The sequence below is a fragment of the Camellia sinensis genome, chromosome 8, assembly GCF_055761805.1.
Source record: "Camellia sinensis isolate YWXY chromosome 8, ASM5576180v1, whole genome shotgun sequence".
Classification (NCBI taxonomy): Eukaryota; Viridiplantae; Streptophyta; class Magnoliopsida; order Ericales; family Theaceae; genus Camellia; species Camellia sinensis.
The window spans coordinates 200482744-200508716 of record NC_138968.1 but is presented as its reverse complement, the minus strand read 5'-3'; the positions used below and the strand labels follow the sequence as shown (position 1 = coordinate 200508716).

At 37.1% G+C, this 25973-nt stretch overlaps 1 protein-coding gene across 2 annotated transcripts in view; it reads left to right on the top strand.

The window, feature by feature from the left end:
- The first annotated feature begins 21089 nt into the window (after positions 1-21089).
- The window catches only part of NUA (nuclear pore anchor), a 71608-nt gene continuing 66724 nt past the window's right edge, over positions 21090-25973 (top strand). The window contains exons 1-3 of one of the 2 annotated variants that reach the window (XM_028265414.2): positions 21090-21674; positions 21850-21996; positions 24595-24693. In XM_028265414.2, coding sequence (XP_028121215.2) covers positions 21369-21674; positions 21850-21996; positions 24595-24693 — 552 coding nt within the window. In that variant the 5' untranslated portion in view covers positions 21090-21368. The remainder of the gene's footprint in view (positions 21675-21849; positions 21997-24594; positions 24694-25973) is intronic. The other variant, XM_082884579.1, reaches the window with a different exon arrangement.

The following is a 25973-nucleotide window of genomic DNA, read 5'->3' as shown; positions in this document are numbered from 1 at the left end:
AAGATCTTGTGAGAACAAACACAAAAATATGGTTCTAGATGCAAACTTTCGGATCAAAACAAGACTTTTCTTCAAGAACACAAGAACACTATTTTCTCTTACTAAAACCGACTTTAAATCAATGCATGGCATGCAAAACAGATTCGATCATGCAATGCAGCTAAATGACCAATAAGAACAACAAGAGTAGATTAAGATTCTAACCTCAAAACTAGGATCTAACGGTTCAAACTCCAACGATCAAGCTTGGAAGTCTACTCTCTCACTTAAAACTTCTCCTCCTCCTTCTTAGAGCCTCTCTCTCTAAAAGACAAGATTTGATACAAAATGATATGTTTTTTTTTTCTCGACAGTCACTGACTTAACCCTCTGCTGGGACACGTGGCATCGGCGGATTAGCTCTACTAAAAAAGGTGACTGACTGACAAAACAAGACCATGACAAAGTGTATTCAACAAGCTAGACGGCAAGAGCACTCCGACAAGTGATGATCTCGGCTAAGGGCAAAGCTTCGGCAAGTAGGGTGACAACGACATCGACTTGGAAGGATAACACATGACTAAGTTGTGCCACAACTCGGCCTAGATGTGCCACACCTCTGTCTAGGTCATACTATTCCAGGAACAAAATCACTAAGTGCAAGGATAAACATCTCGGCCTAGATGATGCACATCTCGGCCTTGATGCTGCGCACCTCGGCCTAGATAGCGACATCTCGGCAAATATGCCAAGGTGAAGATGGAGGTCAACCGAAGGGGTTCCAAGATAGTTTTAAGTGAAAAATGGTTCGAAGGTGACTAGGCTTAAGATGATCTCGGTAACACACCAGGAAAGAACAAAGTATGCAAGAAACATTCAAGTAAAACAAGACAAGATTTGCAGATGTAACACAACAAAACAAGATTATACATAAATGTATGCAAGTATGACTAAGTTGAAGTGAGAGTTGTTACAAACATGATCAGCGATCAGGGAGGGGTGGTTCGACAGTTAGAAGTGCAGTTCGATGGTTTTCAGTGAGAAGTATAAATAGCAGAGAAGGCCCCAGAAAGTGCCCCCAGACTTAGATCCAAAAAACCAGTTTTATTCTACTTTATTTCCTTTCTAGTTTTTACATTTCTTTCTTTACATTTCTGTACTTCAAATTCCTGCACTGCATTTCGTTCATAGGAGTAGTTTTCAAGTAGCTTGTTGTTGTAAACCTCTACGAAGCTTATTTGGATCTTTGTAAGTCTTTCATTTTGCTTAATGAAATACTACAATTGTTCTTCATTTAATCATTGTTTGCTTAATTCTCCTAAACAAAGCCACCAGTAAAAGTCCTCTTCATTGAGACTGAAAGAACTAAGACACAATCGTCTGATAATTGGTTATCAATTAATATTCTGTAAGGACTGATTGATCCTTGCTGGCACGCTTATAATTACAAAAATAACTTTCGAAAGCCAAAAAGCCAACATATATTTTTGGCACGCCCAGTGGCACTAATTAAAATGGCTAGACGTAGGAGACAAGGAGAAAATGAACGTTTGGAAGAAGGTGTGGAAGGAGAGGTAGAAATACCTAATCTAGAGGATAATGTGATAACACATCCTGTGAAAACACCTATTTTATCAGAACCTATGGTCGAACAGGCCAGCACTTCGGAACAAGTACCATGTGTTCATAATATTAGACGAGGCTAAGGAATTGGACCATTCAGTATTCCATCTACTCAGTCAATGAATCCATGGGGTGGCCTAGTAGATGCTATGGGACATCAGTTAATGAACACAATGGAAAGATGGGCAACATCCTTTTTGGATCGAATGAACACTCATCAACCAACTAATGTAAGACATATAGAGGAAAATTCAAATGTCCCTCAGCAAAAATTGGCTAAAGATAAACAACCTATGTAGAGTAATGGACATACTAATGGTCAAACTAGTAACCAAAACAATGAAAGACCATCACCTCAGTCTTGGTATGAGCCTCTATCGAGGCCTGTGGCAAATCAAAATGCCTCCTTATTCAACAGTGAAGCCATGCAAATTGGTGAATTTGGTTCAACACAAGAAAATGGCGTAAGGATGTTTCCAAATCCCATGTTTGAAGCCATACCTGGTACGACGGGATTCACTAATCCTTTGTTCAAATTTATACCCGAGGGGTTGGAAGGGTTTCCTGCAATTGGAAGAGACACAACACCTGTTCCAGCACTTTTTGTAGGTCTTTTCACAAGACAAGCTCAAAGGGGTCACCCATACACTCAACAGCAACTAGCACCACAAGGACAACCAGTCCCAAACATACCACCCTATGGACCAAGAGGACCCCAGGCACAAGGTTGTCCACCAAATCCTATGTTTGTTTCTCCAGTAGTGGTTCAACAGGCATAAAATATGGTCTCTAGGGATCAAATTGCTGATATTGTTGAAGAGATGTGTGGACTAATGGCTCGGGGGTTCAGACTCCTGTGTATAGGAAATTGTACCTAGAATGGGTAGATAAGGTACATGAATACCCAAGAGGTTTCAGGATACCAGACTTTGCCCTTTTTTATGGGAATGGAAACCAGTCAACGGTTGAGCATATTGCTAGATTCGCGGCTCAGTGTGGTGAATTTATCAATAATGACTATATGAAGTTAAGATTATTCCCAAATTCTCTAACTGGGGTAGCCTTTGTATGGTATATTAACCTTACACATGGCTCTATCCAAACTTGGCAACAAATGGAGAAGGCATTTCATGCCCAATTCTTCCAAACAGAGCCAGAAGTGTCCAGGGCAGACTTGACAAGAATGAGTCAAAGGCTTGATGAGAAGGCTATTTAGTTTATTGCCAGATTCAAAAGAGCACGAAACAAATGTAGGATCATCTTACCAGAGCTAGAATTCGTGAGACTAGCTCAAAATGGTCTAGAGTTTAGGCTTCGAAAGAAGTTTGACTCAACTGAGTTTAGAGACTTGGTGGAACTAACCTATAAGGTGTCTAGGTACGAGGCATTATTAGAGGAAGAGCAAGGTCGAAGTAATGCATCATACAAGACATATTATAGAGATCCTAATTATGAAATTGATGTGGCAGAGATTGTGGGAAAAGAACCTGTGATCTGTGAAGCATTAATTCATAAAGACACAACAATAGACCAGCAGTTCAAAAAAAAAGACCTTCATAGGAAATACTCTTTCGATTTAACAAAGGCAGATGACATTTTTTATCATTTGTTTGCGGCAAACTTTTTGAAGTTACGAAAAGGAGTCAAAATTTCATCTCCAGAGGAACTTAAAGGAAAAGTGTATTGTAAATGGCATAATTCTTGGTCTCACTCAACTAAAAACTGCATTGTTTTTCGAGATAGGATCCAAGAGCATATTCGGAAAAGGAGTTTAAAATTCCCAGCTAAAGCAGAAAAGGCCATGGGGATTGACACTAATCCATTCCTAGAAATTGGAGAAATGGTAGCCAATGTTATTGTACCAGACTTCCAGAACTTGTCTTTTGAAAGAATTGGAAGAGGTCAATGTGCAAATGCATGTTGCCAGCCAAACTACTATCAAAACAAATGCTAGAAGTTTACCAGCTATTGGGCAAGGCTTTGTAGGTCAAAAGGAAGACTCTGATAAAGAGGCACTGGATGATGATTCTTTAGAGGCGGCTGTCGTGCAAAGAATGTGTCCTAGGTGTAGGTTGAGCAACAAGTGGTTAAAAGGGCTTTCGATTGATGGGAAACAATATTACAAGGATGTGCAGAGGCGTCCTAAACCAACCAATGCCTATAATAAGAGACCATATCCAATTGGTACTAGACAGTAGCCATTCATGACTGAGCCAGCAGCCACGAGAATGTAGTCCAAGGGCAAGAGACCTCTACACGAATTCAGACCACTTAACTATTATAGAACGGAGGGCAAATACCTTGAGAGGAGACTTGAAGTGGGTTCGAGTCATGGGATCAAAGCCAGAGATTGGCCCCCTAGACCAGTCTCATAAAAAAAGAAAATGACCACCTTCATGGAAGGCCTGAACTAGGCCCAAAACAAAGGGTTAGAGCCAAGCAGTGGTCTTCACAGGCCAGCTTCAAAATTGGCTTCGAAGGAAGAAAGAGGTAGTTCGACAACTGGGCCGGTAGGTTCGTGGGTACCTGAAGTTCCAGATTGGTTTGTCATGCAGAACAAACCTAGGGAAATACTTACCCAAAGAAATGTTGTCCGAGATCAGGGTAGGATGGTTAAACCCTCTTTGGTAGCTCTAAATAATTAGGTGTTACTAAAGCATCCAAAAACAAAGGAACCAGATATGGTTCCAGTGATCTCTAAATCCCAAAGGAAGAAGATCCAACGAAGGTACACTCAGTACCAGAAAGATCAGAAAGAAAGTGGAGAAAGCTCTTTATTGGTCCAGCCAAAGGGCCAAGCAGAGCGAGGAAAAAGTTTAAAGTTAGATCATAATCCAAAATCAACTCTTTAAGACAAGAGGAGTTGCAGCAGAGAGCAATTGGCCAAAGTTCATTATGAACTGAAAGCCAAAGAGAGATCCAGTTTGGCAGGACTGGAAAAGGCTTTGATGGAAAGTGATAATGAGACAGAGGAAGAAATTGGCCTAGGCCAAAAGAAAAAGATGGTTGAAGCCTTCATGGCTGAAAAAACATTTTTGGTTGAAAAACCAGCAGAAACAAATCATTTGAAGGAATTTACGAGTACTGAAGTGCTAGAATGCAGCATGGAAGATGCTTTTGAAATAATTGAACAACTTGGCCAGGAAGAGAAACAGGTACAGCCAGTCATCCAATTTGGCTCGTTTCCTCCAGTATAAGTGAATATGGTACACCTACCACTACAAGAATTCCAAGCTGAAGATGAAAACCAAGAAGGTTAAGAAATTGACCCAATTCTAGTTTCCAGTGAAGACTCACAAGTGAGTATGGTGCAAGATGAATCCAAAGTGGCCACACCTATAGAAACTGGAGATGAGAGTGAGGAAGAGGTGAGCATTAACCTCTCATACCCTTTTGAGTATCTCACGACATCCATGACACAGCATGTCAAACCCTTGTATATCAAGGCCTTTTTCGTTGGGATACAGATGAACCGAGTGTTGGTAGATAATGGGGCAGCAGTAAACCTACTTCCGAAATCTTCCTTGAAGAAACTAGGAAAGAGGAACCCCAAACTAATCCTAACCAGTACAACCATTGCTGGTTTCGCTGGAGACAAACAGATGGCTCAAGGCATTTTTCCCATCAACCTGAGTATGGGAACAAGGGACTGTATGACTGCGTTCTTCGTTATTGACAGCAATGCTAAATACAATGCTCTACTTGGTAGGGATTGGATTCACACTAACAAGTGTGTGCCTTCCTCTCTACATCAGAAAATAATGATGGCCTTGGGCAATGGAGAGACAGAGAAGATCAATGCAGATCCTCAACCCTTTATAGCTTGTGCAGATTTTGCAGAGGCCAAATTGTATACTGAAGAAGTGGCACCACTCAGTGTACCGAGGAAACCTGATGGATCAGCCGAAGTGATGGCTGATGAGGAATTAGCACACCTGAAACATTTAGTTCAAGAAAATACTGATGAGGAGTTTGTCGCCAAAGATGACAATGATGCCTGGTTGTAAGCAAAGAGATGACACACAAAAGGCCAGATCTTTGGCTTTAATTAAATTCTCAATGTTGGACATAAAATCAATAGTCCAGAAGATACAAGAGCAAAAGGAAGAGGCCACAGCAATTGGCTGTAAGCAGGAGCAGCAACAAGTCAAGATGTTAGCCTTGGGAAAATACTGTGCATTGGACATTGAAATAAAAGTCCAGGAGATACAAGAAGAAGAGGCCTTGTGGACAGACTTTGTCTATGAGGAGGAGGGCAAAGATGTTGAAACAAAGAAGCTGGGAACAGGATAGAGCAAGGAGATTGCTTCGAAGATAAAAGAAATCAAAACAGAAGCATCAGTGAGTCCTCAGATGCAAGACCCTTTGGAAGAAGTGAACTTAGGGGAAGGTTCTATACAGCAGCCCACCTATATAAGTGCTTGGTTGAATACTATCGACAGGGACCAGTTGTTGGTGGTCTTGAAGAAATATAAAGATTGTTTTGCATGGTCTTATAATGAGCTACCAGGATTGGATAGATCATTAGTAGAACATAGGCTCCTTATGAGGCCTAACTTCAAGCCATACAAGCAAAAACCAAGAAGAATGAGTCCTGAAGTGATTCAAAAGATCAAGGAAGAAATGCTTAGGCTCCTCAAGGCAGGCTTTATTAGGACAGCTAGGTATGTTGAATGGCTATCTAATATTGTGCCTGTAGTCAAGAAGAATGATAAAATGAGGGAATACATTGATTTCAGAAATCTGAATCTAGCAACTCCGAAAGATGAGTATCCTATGCCCATAGTAGATTTATTGGTAGACAGTTCAGCAGGGTATCAAATTTTATCAATGATGATAGGCACTCTGGTTATAACCAAATCTGCATTGCAGAAGAGGATATCCATAAGACAACATTCAGATGTCTTAGGAACATTGGCACATTCAAATAGGTTAAAATGCCATTTGGTCTGAAGAATGCTGGGGCTACATATCAAAAAGCTATGAACACTATCTTTCATGATCTCATTGGAGGATACTTAGAATGCTATATTGATGATATTGTAGTAAAGTCTCAATCCATGGGGGAACATTTGTTTCGCTTGGAAGCAATTTTTGAAAGAATGAGAAAGTTCAAGTTGAAACTTAATCTTCTTAAATGTGCTTTCAGTGTATCAGCTGGAAACTTCTTGGGCTATGTAGTACATAAAAAGGGAATACAGATTGATCAAAACAAAGCCAAAGCTATCATCGAAGCCAGACCTTCATCAAGTAAGAAAGAAATACAAAAATTCCTTGAGCAGGTTAATTTTCTTCGAAGATTTATTTCTAATACTGCGGGAAAAACTAAAGTATTTTCTTCCTTATTAAGGTTAAAAGATGAAGAGGAGTTTGTATGGACAGCAGAGCATCAAACTGCTTTCGAAGGTATCAAAGCCTACTTGGCTAAACCTCCAGTGCTGATACCACCAAGGAGTGATAAGCTCTTGAAGTTGTACATAGCTGCAGCAGAAGATTCACTAGGAGTTTTCTTAGCTCAAGACAATGAAGAAGGTAAAGAGCAAGCAGTTTATTACCTTAGTAGATTTCTAAATTCTTGTGAATGTAAATACTCAGCTGTAGAAAAGTTGTGCCTTGCATTGTATTTTGCTGCAATGAAATTAAGATACTACCTTTTGCCTACAACTGTCTTGGTAATTGCAACCACATATTTGGTTAAATATATGTTATCTAGACCCATGTTGAGGGGAATAATTGACAAATGGATACTAGCTTTATCAGAATTTCATTTAGAATATGTCCCCCCAAAAGGCAGTAAAAGGACAAGTTTTAGCCAATTTTTTGGCAGACCGTCTATGTCAAACAGAAAGCCAAGAAATAATGGAACTTGGTATGGTTAGTGTTGAACCATGGCAAATGTGGTTCGATGGGTCAAAAGCCAATAGTCTAACTGGAATTGGTGTGGTAATTAAGTCGCCACAAGGGGTAGAAACCACACATGGTTTCAGAGTGGATGAAATTACTTGTTTCAATAATCAAGCTGAATATGAAGCCTTAATAATAGAACTGAAAATACTTATGGCAAATGTGGTTCGATGGGTCAAAAGCCAATAGTCTAACTGGAATTGGTGTGGTAATTAAGTCGCCACAAGGGGTAGAAACCACACATGGTTTCAGAGTGGATGAAATTACTTGTTTCAATAATCAAGCTGAATATGAAGCCTTAATAATAGAACTGAAAATACTTATTGGATTACAAGCTCATGTAGTTGAAATATTTGGACATTCTTAATTGGTAGTTAACTAGGTGAAAGGGATTTTCAAATGTCAAAGTGTAAGCATGTTGTCATACTATGTTGTTGCATTGCATTTGCTGTCTCAATTTCAGATGGCAAATGTAACTTATGTCCCTAGATTCTTGAATAGTAAAGCTAATGATGTGGCTCAGAAAGCTTCAAATTTCAAGAGAAGAGACAACACTCAAAGAAACATAAGCCAAACAATATCTCAGAAGGTAATACTACCTTTGAATAAAAGGAATATGGTCTTAGAAGTCAATCATAATGACTTACAAGAACAAGATTCGATGCATCCAATAATGCAGTATCTGGCTGGCCTATCTTCGAAAGCCAGCAGAAAAATTAAATTACAATCTATGCAATACATAATATATGGCAATGCTCTCTACAAAAGGGGGCAGATGGGTTATTGTTGGAATGTTTAGGTCCAAAGGAAGCATTGACAACTATGGCTAAGGTTTATGAAGGCATCTGTGGTGCTCATTAGCCTGGTGTGAAGATGAGATGGTTGCTTCGAAGACACTCATACTATTGGCCAACTATCCTTAAAGACTGCATAGAATATGTTAGAGGTTGCCAGGTATGCTAAAATCATGGCACAATAAGGCACGTGCCCATAACTGACCTGCATGCAGTTGTGAAGCCTTGGCCATTTAGAGGATGGGCCATGGATATGATGGGGAAAATACACTCACCCTCTTCGAAGCATCATTGTTTCATCTTAGTGGTCACAGATTATTTCACTAAGTGGGTTGAAGCTAAGCCATATAAGGCTGTAGACCAGATCGAAGTTATTGGATTCATTAAAAATCTAATCCATAGATTTGGCATCCCACAGACTATAACTGTTGATAATGAGACTATATTTGATAAAAAAATGGTAAAGTCTTTTGTGGCAGACTTTGGAATTAGCCTTGTTAATTCTACCCCCTGTTATGCACAAGCCAATGGTTAAGCTGAATCATCCAATAAGTCTTTGAAAAAAAAAATATAGAAAGTTGTGGAAGACAATCCTAGGGATTGACATAACTTGTTATTGGATGTATTATGGGCTTATAGGATTTCTCTAAGGTCAAATACATGAATCACTCCTTATGCCTTAGTATAAGGGCATGATGCGGTGTTACCTGTGGAAATTAATGTTAAGTTCTTGAGGGTGAGATGCCAGGATCAGTTAGATTTTGAGCAATACCATCAGAGTATGTACTTAGAATTAGAAAGTATAGATGAAGCTAGAATTCTGGCATTAAATAGCATTTTTTTCCAAAAGAAGAAAGCAACTAAAAACTATAATAAGAAGGTAAAGTATATTAGCTTTGATGAAGGTGATTTGGTATGGAAAACAATATTCCCAATAGGGATTAAAAGCCACAAGTTTGGCAAATGGTCACCTAATTGGGAAGGACCATATCAAATTCATAGAGTCTTGCCTTCGGGAGCATATCATTTGAAAAATTTGAATGGATATGTACATCCCAAGAGGATTAATGGCAGATATTTGAAGCCTTATTTTCCAACCATATGGGAAACATAAGGAATAGAATAAATGCTAAGTAAAAGAACATGAAAACACTCAAATGATGAATGGGGATTTTATTTCATAATGAGTTAAGTACATGTAGCCATAGATTGGTCCAAAAGTTAGTACATTGTTTCAGTTGTTCTTTTATAATAGATGCTTTATTCTTGAGAGATGGGAACAACTGAATGGTTGTAGTCATTTCTTGCTTTCGATCAGTCAGCTCCTGATTGGTGATCTGCAGCTTGGTGACAGTTCAATCCAAAGCCTAATTGACTGCTGATAATTCTTTTTCAAGTTGAGCCTTTTTTTCCAACAGTTGAGCTTGAAATTGAGAGACAGAGGAATGTTGTTCTTTCAGTTCTGACACTTCGGCATGTATTTTAGAAACAAAGCTCTGATCTCTCAACAATTTCTCCCCTGTAGCCTTGGCAGTATGACAGATGTTGATGTAAAAATCGATGGTGGCTGCTGCCTGAGATAAATGACTTGAAACAGTCATGTTGGATTGCTCAACAATCTTGTAGCACTAGAGAAAGTCATTTTTTATTATATGCCTTTGTAAGGCTTCAAAAGGAATCCTTGAAAAGGATGTTAGCAGCTTCAGGCAACTGTCTAAGTCTATTGGAGGCAAGGAAGTCTTATCACTGGAGGAAGAGCTCTAAAAAATTTCTAATAAAGAATCAGCTAGAATTAATGGCTCAGTCTCACTACTATTTGTTGGAGAGGTGGAAGGTATGTCAAAGAGACTAGCTAGCCTAGTTTCGAAGATATCCATCTCATCCATTGACATGGAAGGTGCAGAAAGAGCTCTAGTAGAAAGAATAAATGACTGCATAGGAATAGGAGGAGAAGGTGGAGTATCTTTAACAGTTTCTATGGTTTTGGCCACCAGTAAATCGAGAGACGAGGGACTGGAGCTAGACAAAGATAATAAGCAAGGAATTGGAGAGCTACCAGTGTCTTCTCTATGGAAATCAGCTATCATTGGAGATAATGTATTAGCTGGAAGGTTCTCAGGAGGAGAAGAGGCATCAAGGCTCAATGAGGAAGTAAATTGAGGGGAATTGAAAGATAAATTAGGGAAGTATGGAGTTAAGCCAAAAGAAAGAGATGCATGAATACTTGGCCTTAAGAAGGATATAGAAAATATGGGACTAAGAGGTGGAAGTATTACTTGAATTGACTTTACAACTCTAGGTCTTTCAACTTCAACTGAGATTGAAGCGGTCTTTGTTGAAGGAGGCAGATTAGTTGTTGCTGCAAAAGAAAAAATACAAAACAATGTCAAAAGAAGAAATACAAAACAATGTCAAGCCTCAGTATTGAGAATTTGAGAAAGATGAATAGAAGTACAAAGGGACTTACTGGTTTCAAAAGTAGTGACTATGATTAGAGAGCTGCGAAGAGCATAGTGTCCAGCAGCTTGTTGTTTTCTTGCAATTTCCTTTTGGAGTGCATCAGCGGCGGTAGCCTCATCGCTGAGCATTTGCTGCTGTTTCCTCTTCTCAACCCTTTGAAATACAATAAGCTCTTTGGAATGCTCTGCTTGCACTACTTTAGCAGATGCTTCGTAGATGGGATCTCCAGTAAAATCAGCAAGAGAGGCAGTCATCTTCTTCTTTCTTTTCAAGGGTGTCTCTTGCTCTTGTTCTATCTCTTATTTTTCTGTTTCTTTTTCTTCTTCTGCTGCGTGAACCCCAGGTGCCTCCTGTAGACATGCCCGAACGTCCTGGCTCCACGCGCAAATGGTGCGAAATCCGTTTTGTTCATTAGCTGCTACAGTTCAGACTCAATGTCGCGGTTCTGAATCTAATCTCGCAAAGTGCAATGCAAGACCGATAAATCACTAAAGAGTCCAAATCCGGCAAATCGTTTTGGAAAATTGATTTTAATAAAGAAGTGCCAAACATGGGCTGCTTTTTCAGATACAGAGTCGCCACCTAAATATTTTATTTTTGAAAATTTAGGAAACCCTGACTTGTGCCTACGGCCACGTGTCCGTCATCAGCAAAGTTGTCTCGACTCGGGAACTTGGGTATGAGAGGGGAAGGTCATGCAATGAGCACCCCCGCTCGCCTGATCAAAAAGATCGGCCTTTACTAAACATGATATTTTGTTTTTGAAAACACGTGTGTTTTTATTCCGGTTTATTAGATAGCTTACTACGTGATGTGCACAGCATACAAGTATAGACTAGATCGCTTAAGCTGGAACAAAACATCTCATGTTTGTTTGTTTGAAAATGGTTTGAAGGTGCTACTCGCAAGTAGGCTAAGATATGGATTTGCCACCCTCAAGTGGGCTTAGGAAACAAGATGATTTGCCACTCTCAAGTGAGCTTAAAACTCGCATTTCAATGAATTGTTCCAATTCAAGCAATCCAACCTTCACCCACAGGCATTCAGGCAGTTATATCATTTAAGCAAATAGCCTCATGGCAAGCATGCTGTCATGGCAATCAATAACACACATGCAGAGATGCTAAAGCATAAACACTTACAGTGTACTCCAAGCCAAAACAACAACTAGTTAGTAATTAATGCGTGATCCTAGTTTATGTTAAGATGACTGATGCAACACATGCAAAAATGCGGCTAGAAATAGGGTCGGCTATTCTAAGATGGTATATGAGATGCAACTTCATAACATGCTGTTGAACACGTATTCAAGTAGGAATTGAAATACAATGCGGTTAGTATAATGTGCCAAGCCCGGTGTATGCAATACGAATGAATGTGTGCAAACATGCTATCATAAGTATGCTAATCAAAACATGGCCTAGAACTAACCATCATGAGCGATTAAGTAAAAGAAAGAAAGACATGGGGTTGGAAGACATTTACACACTCGCGCACACTTATTACAAAAGTTCGCCCTCTCGACGGAGGGTCCGAATAAATCAACTAGCTAGCTATGCTACGCTAATTAATTATTACAAAAAAAAACCTTAACTAATTAAGCAAATTAATTAAGTTACAAAACCAAATAAGCAAGAAAAGAAAGAAGCTGAATCAAGCTGCCACAGCTCTACCTCAGAATGATGAATGATGCATGCTCGGTCGGCTTCGCTCGGAAATCCGTTGCCATGGCTCATGTTGCCTCTGTTTGCACTGTTTTAGACTGCTGAAAATTGTGCCAACTTCTGAAGCACTTCTGATCCACCTCAGGGATATGCTGAGAGGTCATCGGCCAAGAGGTGAGGCCATCGGCCAAGAGATGAGGGTCATTGACTAGTTTTGAAGCTATCGGCCAAATATTGTTAGCTGATCGGCACACCAGATAGCCGATCGGCCATCTCTTCCTACAAATCGCTCTTTTTGCTGCAACAGAGCACAAACAGAGGCACGACAATGTATTTGCAAGAAAATGTTGTACAACTACACTCCTTATCATGTTTAAAGCTCAAAGGAGTGTAGTGCTCGACTCTCGAGCCATCAATCGGGCATTTCGATGCATAATGGCCAAAGAGGCCAAGTCGCACAATTCAATGTAAATGAAATGCACAAAAAACACATAAGGGACCTTAACCTCTATCATGTTTGATCAAGAGGTAAGGCATGCACACACAATGCAATGCAGCAAGCATGCAAAATCATGCAATGAGACGAGCATGCAACAACATGCAATGCACCAAACATGTATCAACAATGCAAGCAACAAGCATGCAAACCACAATGCAACCCAAACATGCAAGCATGATGCAATGTAACAACATTTGAACAACATGCAAATTGGACTTAAACTAAAATGGACAGGCCTCAATCATGCCCAAATCAGTGGCCAAAATGATGAAATGATGGCATGAAATGCAAAACGAAGCATGCACATGTAATGGCCTATCACCTAGGCATAAGAGCACAACTCTTAAGAGTGCTTAAAGAGTGACAAAAGTGGAAGCGTAACAACACTATAAGCTCTGGAATCATGCATGGAATGATGCCAAATCAACCAAACAATGCAAGTATGGCATGTAAGAAAGCTCAAAGCTTGAAGCTATTATAGACACTTGCACTAAGGCTATGCAAAACATGAAGCAAATGGCCTAAGCAAACCAAACTAGTCCTAAAGCATACCAAAATGGGTCTAAAACATGCATGGACTAAAGCCAAAACAAGTCAACATGAAAGGCATAAGGCATGATGCAAGTAAGGCTAATAAAGGGGATTGCACTACACCTATCAAAACCAAACATGGCATGACTTTGACAATAAAAATCAGAGATGTATCATGGTAAAACAAGACCAAAAATACATTGAAATGATAAACCAAAGGCCTAAGCATAGAGGCATGTACTATGACCCACTGTTAAGGCATAAAACACCAACTCTTCAAAGTATTGAAAGAATGACAAAGGCAAGTGTATGACCATGAAACATGCACTGAAATAACATTTCAAATGATGCCAAATCATGAGAATAGTCTAAGCAATGCATGCTAGTGGACTTGATACACAAAGTTAACAAGCTAGATTTAACCACGGCTATACAAAACAATGCATGCATGACTAAAACAACATCAAACAGAGCTCAAGCATGGTAAAAGATGAGGGAAATCTTCTTTGAGTTGAGCCCAAACATGCAAGAATGATGGTCCAAACACATGATGCATGTTATGCTAGCATGTAAGATTGCTCTACAAGTATGTGAAGCATGCAAGATGCTATCAAACCAACTTAAAACAGAGTTGAAGCATGCTAAAATAACACCAAAAAGTTGCTGAAATGGAACTAAAACATGCTACCATTATCAGCCTTTTAAACTAGCATACAAAATACAAGGAGAGGGGATGACCCTCTTCTATTTGGGACCTCAAAACTACCTTTCCACCACTGAAAATCCTTTGGATTTCAGTGATGAGAAGGCCCAAACAAGGTGGTCCCAATAGCTTAAAAGGATGGTTCAAAACAAGGCCAAACAAGGCCTAAGAGGGGGTAGACTACCCTCAACACAAAAGTGACCTTAAACAAACATCACAAGCATGAAAAATTAGATATTTTTACAGTAAAAAGTTAAGCTTAAATCAGCATGCAAATAGGTCTAAAAGCTTAAGCCAAAACAAGGGATTAAAAGGTTAGTTTCTCACCCTTGAAGAACACCTTCAAGAACACAACTCTAGCAACTTTTCTAAACCAGCCCAAAAACACTAACACCAACTCCTAAGTACCTCAACAACAAAAGGATGGTGTTCTAGTAGGTGTTTGTGTGCAATAGTATGAAGATTTTACACTTTTGAGCTCAAACAAGAGCAAAAGGAGAGAGAGAGGTAAAATATAGAGAGAGAGTGACATATGTTTTGTATATTAACTTTTTAGAACCTCTGGAAAGGGAGAGGGGCCTCCCTTTTTATAGAAAATCAATTCTCAAGCTTGTTGAACAAGCTTGAGTCTTGATTCAATCCCTCTACACACGTGTATGGATGATGAGAATTGTGCTCACTAACTGTCACAACTGGCACAAAAATATCTGCAAAAGCAGGTGGAAAGGTCTCGGCCAAGAAATATGGCCGATTAACCAAAAAGAGTGCTGATCGACCAAAAAGAGTGCCGATCGGCCAACACTTATAGCCGATAGCGAGAAAACAAGGCCGATGGCACAAGGCCTTAGCCGATGGGTTGTAGGGATGGCCAACAGGCCACCCTCTTCCCTCAGAAGCAAAACCACAAGTCCTTGGTCCACAACCAAGCACAAAACAGACAAGTTGAGAGATCCTAAGGCAAGGTGCGCAGCCGAACCTTTGGGAACTCAAAACGAACACAAGCATGGATGATCATCGAGTGTTCAAACGACGACGTTCAAGTCTTGAGGATGGTCAAAAATGGGGTGTCTATACCTCCTCTTCAGGATCAAGTGAAAGCTTTCTTTGCTTTTGTTATTGTTGTTTGCTTCTGAGAAGGTTTAAAGCTTGGACCTTTTGGGGAGAACCTCCATGTGAGGCATTCGCACCATCTACACCAAAGAAAGAACTAAAAGTAAGGCTAAGAGCATTATAAAGGGAAAGAAGAGAAAAGAAACAAGGATACATACCTTTCTTCGAGGCAGCTCGAGTAACTCTAGGAGGAGTTGAGGTAACAGGAATGGGCTTTGTAATGACAGGTGCAAGAACTATAGTAACAGGAGCAGTGGAAGGAATAACAATTCCAACCCCTTTCGATTTGGGTTGAGGTATGTCCAGTACCATTAATAGGTCTAGGGGAGGAATGACCAAGTGTACCTCCATATTGGTCACCTACCAGTTCTGGCACCTTTTCAATATGTTACTTTGAGGAATGAAAGGGACATACTCAAAGTCAATCAAGTCCTGGATAAATTTAGAAGTTGATTCTTCTAATCTGGATCTTCGAACCTTTAAGTCCCTGCTGGTAAGACTTGAATTGGTTTGGCTGCAGAGAGGTATTGGGACCCCTTGTGAGAGGCCAAATTGCCTAGCAAATTAAGCAGGACAATAGGGCTCAGCAATGCACTTGTAAGCTCTGGGGTTCATAGTTCCAATGAATAATTCTCTAGGGATCAGAATAGAGGCCCATATGTTCTTGTGTTGGGGTGAAGAGCAGAACCTATCACTCAGAAAGGTTTTCAACCAAGATGGGCCAATGTTGGTAGCTTCGAAAGGACGAAAGCTATGGGAAGAAAAGGAAACTAGGAGTTGGTGGAAGAAAGAGAAGTAAAAAACAAAGGTAGAAGGATAGAGTGAAACGTTGGCTAGCCTCATGCCATGAGTAGTAGGATTTGGCTCCAAAAACTTAAGGCATTTAGATTGTAGTTCAGTAAAATATGCAAAAAGCCAAAGCTAAAGTATCCAAAATGGACCTCCTTGATTGGCATCCAAAGGTTTCTCACAAAAAATGGGAACAAGCACTATATACGTGACCTAGAACGTATGGAGCTAAGGCCACATTTTTCTGTAAAACAAGGGCTTTGGCAAGAAAAGGCGAATTCAGACATGATCCTCTGAGAAGAGGTGCATAAAAAGAATTTGCAAAGCCAATATAATATGAAATAAAAGAATTCCCTATCAGTCATAGAGCCCTTCCTTTTATTTTCAATCTTGACAAAGTCACTATAGGATGAGTTAAGAGAGGGGAGGGAAAAATGGGTTTGTAGGTCAGGATAATCTGGTCCAATGGGGCTTCCAGTGGGGGACAACCCTAATAAATGACAGATATCAAGAATAGTAGGGGCCATTATCCCACATCTGAATTGAAAGAAATTAAAAGCGAAATTCCAAAAACAAGAGGCAACAGGTACTAAGAAAGGGTCCTCTGAGATAGTGAACCTGGATAATTAGAGGGCGTCGAAAAGGTAGAGCTCTTGAAGGTCCAAAGTCCTATCAGGGACAACCCGATCATACCACTCTTGCCATTCTGGTCTCACCATGGGCTAGCAGCGATGGGGGAGGTTTATCCTCTAGCTTCCCCAATCAAGACCACCTTCGTAAAGGAGATAATGGTCTTCTAGACGTGGATATAGAGATGGAACCTCAGTAGGAATCTCCTTGAAGATGGGCCCAAGCACATACTCTTGCTGTTCATGACGACGAGGAATGAAGATGCGTTCGTCAATAGCGCTTTTCTCACCGGCCTTGTACTTCTCGTACTCTGCGTCATTAATTCTTTTCAAGGTCACAGATGGACTCACATGTTCCGCGACCGGTATTTTCAAAGAAGAAGAATCCATTGATAAAGAGTTTTCTCAGAAGGCGAAGTCGGGAAAAAGAGTAGAGGAAAAGGAAGGTCAGCAGAGATGAAGGGTTTATGTGATAGGCAAATAGGTGAATTCAAAGCACGAAATAAAAGGGTTTTAAAACTTTTGTGTCTGAAAAAAATATACCTAGTTGTGTTGCACAGACAGAATTCACAAAGAAGTACTAAAGTTACGGATACGAAAAGTTTCTTTCTATATTGATAATTATGGAGGGAAACACATCTCAAATACTGATGTTAGTTTCGAAATAAAATATTTGGCTTCGAAGCCAAATTTTGGCGCCAAAATGAAATGACAAACGGCTTCGAATGTAGGAAGCCGACTTCGAAGCACATTCCACGCCTCACTGTGAAAAAGTGCTTAGGTATTTTACTTCAAAAAGGATTAAGGACCTGTTTGTAGGTTTCTAATTAAAAGTAAAATCCTTCGAAGCAAAACTTGAAACACTTTTGGGATAGAAATTGTTGTTCTAAGTGTCAAACCAATAGTTGGTTTGATAGTATATAGAAGAAATCACTTTTTTCGAATAAAATAGTGTAAACGAGGATTCCTTATTTAGTCTGTTTGTTTGAAAGAAAATTAATTGATTCGAAATTATTTGATTGTATTAACCATATGTTGGGAAATTGAATATGATCGAATAAAGTTTTGAAAGGTAAGGTTGGTTAATTCGAAGCCGTTGGGTGAAGAATTATGTAAGCCCTAGGGTTGGTATGAAAGGCAAAAATTGCTTTCTCAAAAGAAAAGACTTCACACTTTAGAAGAGTTTGAGTCAAAATGGAGTTAAAGCACATCAACCATGTAGTTCATAATTTGAGTGCTAAATCAGAATTTAACAAATGAAATTCAGAAAGCTCAGTTTTATTAATAAATGCTATTGATACTAGAGTTCATTTGATTACATTCTCGATTTCGTAGAAATACGAAATGGACAGAGTTACGAGGTCATGAAATTTAGTCCAGCAAAATTCAATAAACGAAAATTCTTTTCCTACTCTATCTTTTATCTTGTCCAAGTTTGGCTTGTCTAATTCATAAGCCCCTTAATTGAGAAGTGAGTTGTTGGGCTTTCACTTCGAATTCTATTTGCTTTAAGGCTTTATCTGTGGCGTCCATTTCCCCCTTTTCATGCACTTCATTCATAATAGCATCCTCCCCATACCCAGAATCCTAACTCTTAAAGGATTCATTTATTATTGTTTGCTTAATTCTCCTAAACAAAGTCACAAGTAAAAGTCTTCTTCATTGAGCCTTAAAGAACTAAAACACAGTCGTCTGATAATTGGTTGGCAATTCATATTCTGTAAGGACTGATTGATCTTTACTGGCATACTCATAATTACAAAAATAACATTCAAAAGCCAAAAAACCAACATATATACAAGTAGTTTTTGATTTTTTTTTAAGTGGCACATTCTATTTTGTTTTTATTATAAAAAAAATCATATTAGCATTATTTTTCTATTTACATATAAAGTTTTATACAAACTCAATTTCAATTATAATAATAAATTTTATATGAATTTTATTTAAGAAATACTTATTTTTCATATATATAATTATAATTTACTTATATGATATTTGAAAAAAACTATCACGATATATAAATAAATAAGACAGAACGTGCTTAATTATGTGCATCACACAGATCAAATTAATTTTCTTTTCTAGTTTTTATTTATTTTCTATCTTATTGACGTCTTAATATTAATTTATATTTAATTTTTTATTTAACATGAAATTATTTATCACAAAATATTTATACTTAATTTAAATTTTATATAGCTCTATACAATATGCATGAATAATTTAAAAAGAATATTAAACAAAAAAAATCAATACTCTACATAATTAATTTATATATTTTTTTCTTAATCCAATCACAACATATTTATATTTAATCTTTTAAATAAATTTTGTGTAATTATATTCTACGCATTTTTATTATCCAAATAAAATATAACATAAGAAAATTAATTAGAATCACTTTTAATTTCACGTTACTAACTATCTTTATAAATTAACTATTATTTTTAATATCAAAGTGAGTGCTTGTTTTACTACCTTATATATCATATAAAATTATTATATAATAATTATACTTTTATAGCACAAAAGAACTAAAATTATCAAAATCAACATGTAAGTTAACTAAATTTATTATATATATAAGTATTCAAATAACACTTTTATAGAACGATAAGGCTAAATTATCAAAATAAATTATTTAATTTACTATTTTATTTTAAATTAAAATTAATATTACTCTTTTGTAACATATACCACAATATAAAATATCATTACATTAATTAAAGTTAATTCCATTGTGATATCATATTTTAAAAAATGATTTGCATACACATTTAACGTCCAATTTGATATTGATTGATTAAAATAATAGAACTCAATATTTTATTTTTGTTAATTTTTTATAAGATATATTGACAAATAACAAATGATAAATAGTATTAAGTATTATTTTAAAAAATAATAATTCATCGAAAATTATTGTATATATTTAAGGCACTTATTGATATTTATTGAATAATTTTTAAATTTATAATATTACTAATAATGCACATTCACGAGCTCTGTCATAAAAGATATGCAAAAATAATTTAGCCGAAATAAAAAATTTGCGGTTAAAACATTTATAATATGTCACATGATTAATCAATTCTAAACATTCTATGTCAAAGCTAGTCTTGGTTTCTATCTCGTGTATTTGTATCTTAAGTTCTCTTACTTGTAATTCTAATTCTCTAATTGTTAAATGTAATTCTCTGCTTTCTAGATTATGATCTTCCCTAGTATTTCCTAAAGCTATCTTATGTGTCATATTTAATTTTTCTAGACAGACTACACAATAGGTTATGCTGCATAACAAACATTGAGCTCGTTTATCTTTAGCTGGAAACCAATTACAATAGCTGCATCTAGTGGTATCAAATCCTAATCCTATTTGAAAGTTATGCTAACATTCAGTATCTGCATTGCATTCCATCATAAAGAAAGTATCTTGGGAAGGTGTTAATCCTATTTCTTGGTTGAGTTGTCCTAAAAGATTATCTATATTAGTATCACTTTCTGAATCACTATCTGAACTTATGGCTTCTATTTGATATTCATAATCGCTGACTATACTATATATTTCTGAATCATCACTAGTTATGCTAACTATATCTTCTTCTAAGTCTTCTATAATATGTAGTCTTTCTATCTGTTTATTGGTATTTGGTCTTTGTCTTTTTGGGCAGTTCTTTGCAAAATGATTGGGTTCTCCACATATAAAACAATTGCATTTTTTACTGTTGGGTTTTCTAACATATCTTTGTTTTCTTTTATTTTTTTCTTCTCTGGGTAATTTCTTATAATTTGTCCTATTAAAAGTTCTACTTTTTCTAATGAATTTTTGTTTTTTCCATGGTTTTTTATAATTTTTCTTCCAATATAACAGAATATAATCAAACACCACTTGAAGTATAATTAAAGATTAGATTCATCGCTTTAGACATAACAAAAACATAAGATATTTGCAAATACTTTTTTCATTAATAATCAAAATAATACACTATGAGTTATAACCAAGTCATAATTTGTATGTTATAAAATTTTTTGTTGTTTTTATTTTTTTAGAAAAAATATTTTAATACAAGTGGAATTCATATTTTTTGGTCAATTTAATTAACACAAATGAGGATTTGATTTCAAGTTGAGAATATATCTTTTTTTTTTTAAACTTTGAAATAAATTGTTTTTATGAATCTTTTATATAGGATCACACGTACAATGACAAACGCTTTTATCAGCTATTAACAAAATAATTTGTATTTAATTTTCAATTATTAAAATTTTTTATACGTCATTTGCGCTGATCAAATTAATAAATAACATAATTTGCCTATGATACACATGTACTATAGTATTTCTCTTTATTATAAGAATTAAATTATTATTTATTTGTAATTTCCTAATTATAATTTATTTATTAGAAATTTCATTTATTAGTCTGAAGGGATGCGGTGTAACATTATTTTCCAAATGTTGGGCCTAGTGCACCGATAACGTTGGAGCCCTTTAAAAGAGCAGAGCACAGCATGGTCATCGCAAACAATCCATATGCGAGGAGGCCCGTATGTAGGGCATCAATCAATAGTCTGTGATTTTCCCCCTTTCTTCGAATTTATATAACAAATAGATTGGTGGGTGAGTCTAGGGCGCATCATTTGGATTTGGAGGAAGAGGAAGAAGCAGAACAGCGAAGGCATGCCGTTATTCGCGTCAGAGGAAGAGTACGAGCGGTGCTCGCACGATGCGTCTCTGGTGGCAGAGAAGGCCGACACATTCATCAAAGAAGTTTACAACCAACTCGAGACTGTCAAGGCACAGGCGGATGCAGCGGCTATCACCGCCGAGCAGACCTGCTCCCTCCTCGAACAGAAGTACGTATCCCTATCCTCCGATTTCGCCAAGCTTGAATCTCAAAACTCCCAACTCAATTCTGCCCTCCAACAACGTCTCTCTGAGCTCGCCCAAGTTCAAGCTGGGAAGCACCAAATCCATCTCAAATCCGTAATCTCTTTCTTCTTAATTATTCTTCTTTCCTCTTCTTCTTCTTCTTCTTCTTCTTTTTATTTTTAATTTTTAATTTTTATTTTAAGTTTTAGTTAAAGTTTGATATTTTTATAATTAGTAAGGGTGGGTGATTGTTTTGTTCCATTTATTTTGGTTGCTTAACTTTTTATAGATTGAGAAAGATGGAGAGATGGAGCGGTTGTCTACTGAAGTCTCTGAGCTTCACAAATCCAAGAGGCAGTTAATTGGTTTGTTGGAGCAGAAGGATTTAGAGATTAGTGAGAAAAATGCTGCCGTCAAGAGCTATCTCGATAAGATTGTACGTATTATCTTCACTCCCCTTAATTTCAGTTTTATTTGCGATGCTTTTCACGCTTAGTGTCCTTGAATGAGTTGCATATTATGCATTTCTTTCATGTGGTTTTGAAATAAGTTCAGTATTACCATTCCCTTTGGCTACAGAGCAGCATATCTTCTTATTCTTGGTGAGTTAATTATGCTGAAAGTTGGCGCATGTCGTGGCATACCCAACCATGATCGGTGAGACTCGAAAACAAATATGAACAATGAAAAAGAATTGTAAATCACATGTACACAGAAGAGTCTAGGATTTACATAGTTAACTCCAAAACTAGGGTTATGTTTGTGGTTGCTGCGGGATCACTATGATAAAAGAATTGCAACCAAGATACAAAGATAGCCGCCTCCAACTACATATGTGTAGTGTTAGGGTTATAGGTCACAAATTATGAAATACTAAAATACCCTTGCTACTGAGTGTTTAGTACCTAGTGCTTATCAGGATTTGCATTACCCAACCGGAAATTGCAGTAATTTTGTGAAAAAAGAAAAGGAAAGAGCAGTTATAAAGATTTTATGGGTCTTATACGGAGTTTTAGGGGCCACAAATTGAAATTAAAATAAGTTATGGTAAAGATAGGTAAAATAGAGGTTTAGAAAAAAATGAGAGTAGCCCTAATGTTGCATTGCCTAAGAAGCAGGGGCAGGGACACAAATACAAACACAGGACAGAATGATCCTCAAAAGATTTAAGATACAGACATAGGGGATAAGACGGAAAAATATATATAATTTTAATAAATTTTTATTTACTATGTAAATGAATATAAATCTAGAATTACATAGATATGAGAGGCATCGATATATATGTGGGTGTAATTTTAAGATTTTTTTTTTCTTTTGACTTTTTCCTTCTCTATTTTCATATATGGTTTTAAAAAAAAGAGATTGTTAGATAGTTTTCTTATCTATATTTTTTAAAACTTATATTAGTTATTTACATATTCTTTTTAATATATTTATGAAAGAGTTGTGATGTCATAGTACAATTTGGGTTAGACTCGACGGTTAAACCAGTGATACTTAAGCTTCTTTATATAAGCGTCTTTATTCTTGTAAGTGAAAGGCTTTTCTTCCAATATCCCTTAACGTTGTTTCTAATTGATGAGTGAAATATTGAGTCCCTTTGCTGAACCATTATTAGGCATGTGGAATTCTAAGTGCAGAGAAAAAGTTTTGTTCAATCAGGGAGTGTATGGTGCGTGATGGGCTTCCACTTTGCCTCCCTCCCATGCCACCCATTGGAACTAAAAGATGTAGGCCTTAAAGAAGAGAAGGCTTTTCCCTCTCATGAAGCCAAATTCTAACTTGGCTTACTGCTGTTGGGAGGCATTGCATTATGTTAACTACTTCTAGCATACACATATACATCTATCTAAGCAACCTTTTCTACCTTGCCTGCAATGTAGAGTGGCGCATTTTGGATGCTTTTGAATTCCAAGTATAAAATCATATCAAAGAGTCTTAGACTATCTTTTTTCTCATACATCTGTTCACTGTGCGTGGCCAATTTAGTTCATTCCACAACTTCACTTCTATTATGAAGTCTGGCCAAGAATGTCTAGTTATTCTAGAGGTAGATAACATGTAATAGACCTCCTTCTCCAGCTAGCGGTTAGAATTCAGGCAAGGGCCTTGGGAAGCACAATTAGACCTTAAGACATTCATATCCTAATGCCATATTGTTCCTACATCTATCAAATGAAATCTCAGCGAGGAGGGTACTTTCCAGTTATGATCTGCCATACTGTCTTTGGAAACCAAGTCATTGTAATGAGAATGTACAGATATTTGTATGCCACTCTACTATAAGGTTTACCTAATTTTCGTTTTGTCAAGTTCTGTTGTTTCATAATCTTGATAGTAAAGCATAGAGCAAGAGTGAGAGCAGGAGTTAGGGCACAAGGTTGGGGATTCTACAAAATTATATGGTCAAGTGTTGTGATAATGTATATGTACATAGGTGTGGGTAATATATTTGTGCAATACTAATTTTATACATAAAAGATAATGCACGTCATGTTGAAAAATTTAGTGTCATTCAGTTGTGTTATGGGTGGGTGTTAAAAAAACTTGGTGTGAGCTGCTGTGTGAGTTCCAGATCCTTGTCAAATCCAATAAATGATGTCTTAACTGACGCCAATGTGTTAACATGATGTCCAAAAACTGGATTTTTTTTTTCAGTTTGACCGAAAAAATTAGATGGAGGACATTTTGCCACACAAAGCGGTCTAAATTGTCGTCGTTTTGGTCATGCGTATGTTTTTCTGATTTGAAAGGTTTTTTTAGTCCAACTACAGTTTTAGTGGTGGTCAGAGTTCTTTTTGGCTGTACATGTACTCTTTTGTGGCAGTTTCCTATTGTTATGCTAATGTCAGTTGATTGCTAATGGTTGCAGTTTGCCTATGAAAAAATACCCGAGATATACAGCTGGAGAATAATGAACATTGTTGATGTTGACATCTCTGTTAATAAAATTATATTTTATGTTGCAGATCAAAACAATGTTTTTTTATTCACTGAACATTAACATTCCTTATGTTCCATTATGTTGAAGGTCAACTTGACTGACAGTGCTGCATTAAGAGAAGCTCGAGTGAATGAAATTGAGGCAGAGTTGGCACGTTCTCATGCCTCCTGTACTCGTCTTTCACAGGTAGTTTGTTTCTTTGTTTCATTGTTGTATTATCCCCCCTTTATTTATGAGGAATATTCCCCCTCCTCCCCCTCTCCTTTCCCTCACCAGGTTGTTTGTTGTTTACCTTAACTTCATGTACTGATTTATGGAATTGTGAAGTTGGTCACCTGAGCCTGTTTCTGTTTTATACATGTTTTTGTTGCATGGCATGTCTGCTTAACAAGCATTATGTTGATGACAACTTGGAAATTTCACTTCACTAAAATTTATGCTTCTCACATCTTTGGTGAATTGTCCTGACTACGTACATCCAAAAGTAGCCCATTTTCATCTGAGCATATTTTTTGGATAAAATAGTGGATCTTTTATAATGGTTTCACCTAGGAAACCAGAACCTTTCTGAAGCATGACGTAGGTGGAAAAACTTGGAAAGTCATAGATACTATTTAAAACAAAAATTAAAATCTATTTGCATGCAGACATAAACTCTATATTGATTAATTGAATCTGTTTGTACATTTGTGGACAATGATGTGGAAGCTGAAAATAAGTGCTAATGTGAATGAGCAGTTGTCAATACAATGAAGAACAATTTACTAATTTTTGAAAAAAATTTCAAATGATACCATGATTAATTATTATGTTTTCAATTACCAAAACTTTTTTGTAAAGCAAGATGTGGAAGTGAGTTAAAAAATTTGGGTAGCACAATCAATTATGATGGTAGAGATAAAGGATTGGTCTGAGGGATGTAGTGGAGGGGCTTGTTGGCTGCCCTTGGTGTAATTAGAGTCTTGGATAGGTTATTTTTCTGTTGTTTTTTCTTTTTACTCTTTTGTACTTGGTGGTGCCCGTTTTGAAACTTTTGTTTTAATTTAAATCCTGAATTGCTTGTGAAGAAGGAAAGAAACTTTCCATCATCACTTACAATCTTTTGGCATCATTAATGGTACTCAAAAGGGTGGATTCTTTTTCAAGAAAAGCATAATAGATAAAGAACTATCCTAAAAGTATCAGGGTATTATTTATTAGGCACAATGTACAGCTGCAGTAGCAGTGGAGATAATGCTAGTCTGATGGTTAGTAACTTTCCATCTTGACGGGGTCCATTGGATGATGGGAATGCTCTCTCTCTCTCTAAATTTTAAATAGTGTGGTCCTTGTCAGAAATTACACCATAATTGTTGACTTCATGAAGCAAATGTGAGACTTCCCCCCTCTTTTGTTTCTTTTGCGAGCTTGCTTGGTTGGATTTTACCTTGTACAATTGTTACTTTGGTAAGTCTCCGATAGCTTCC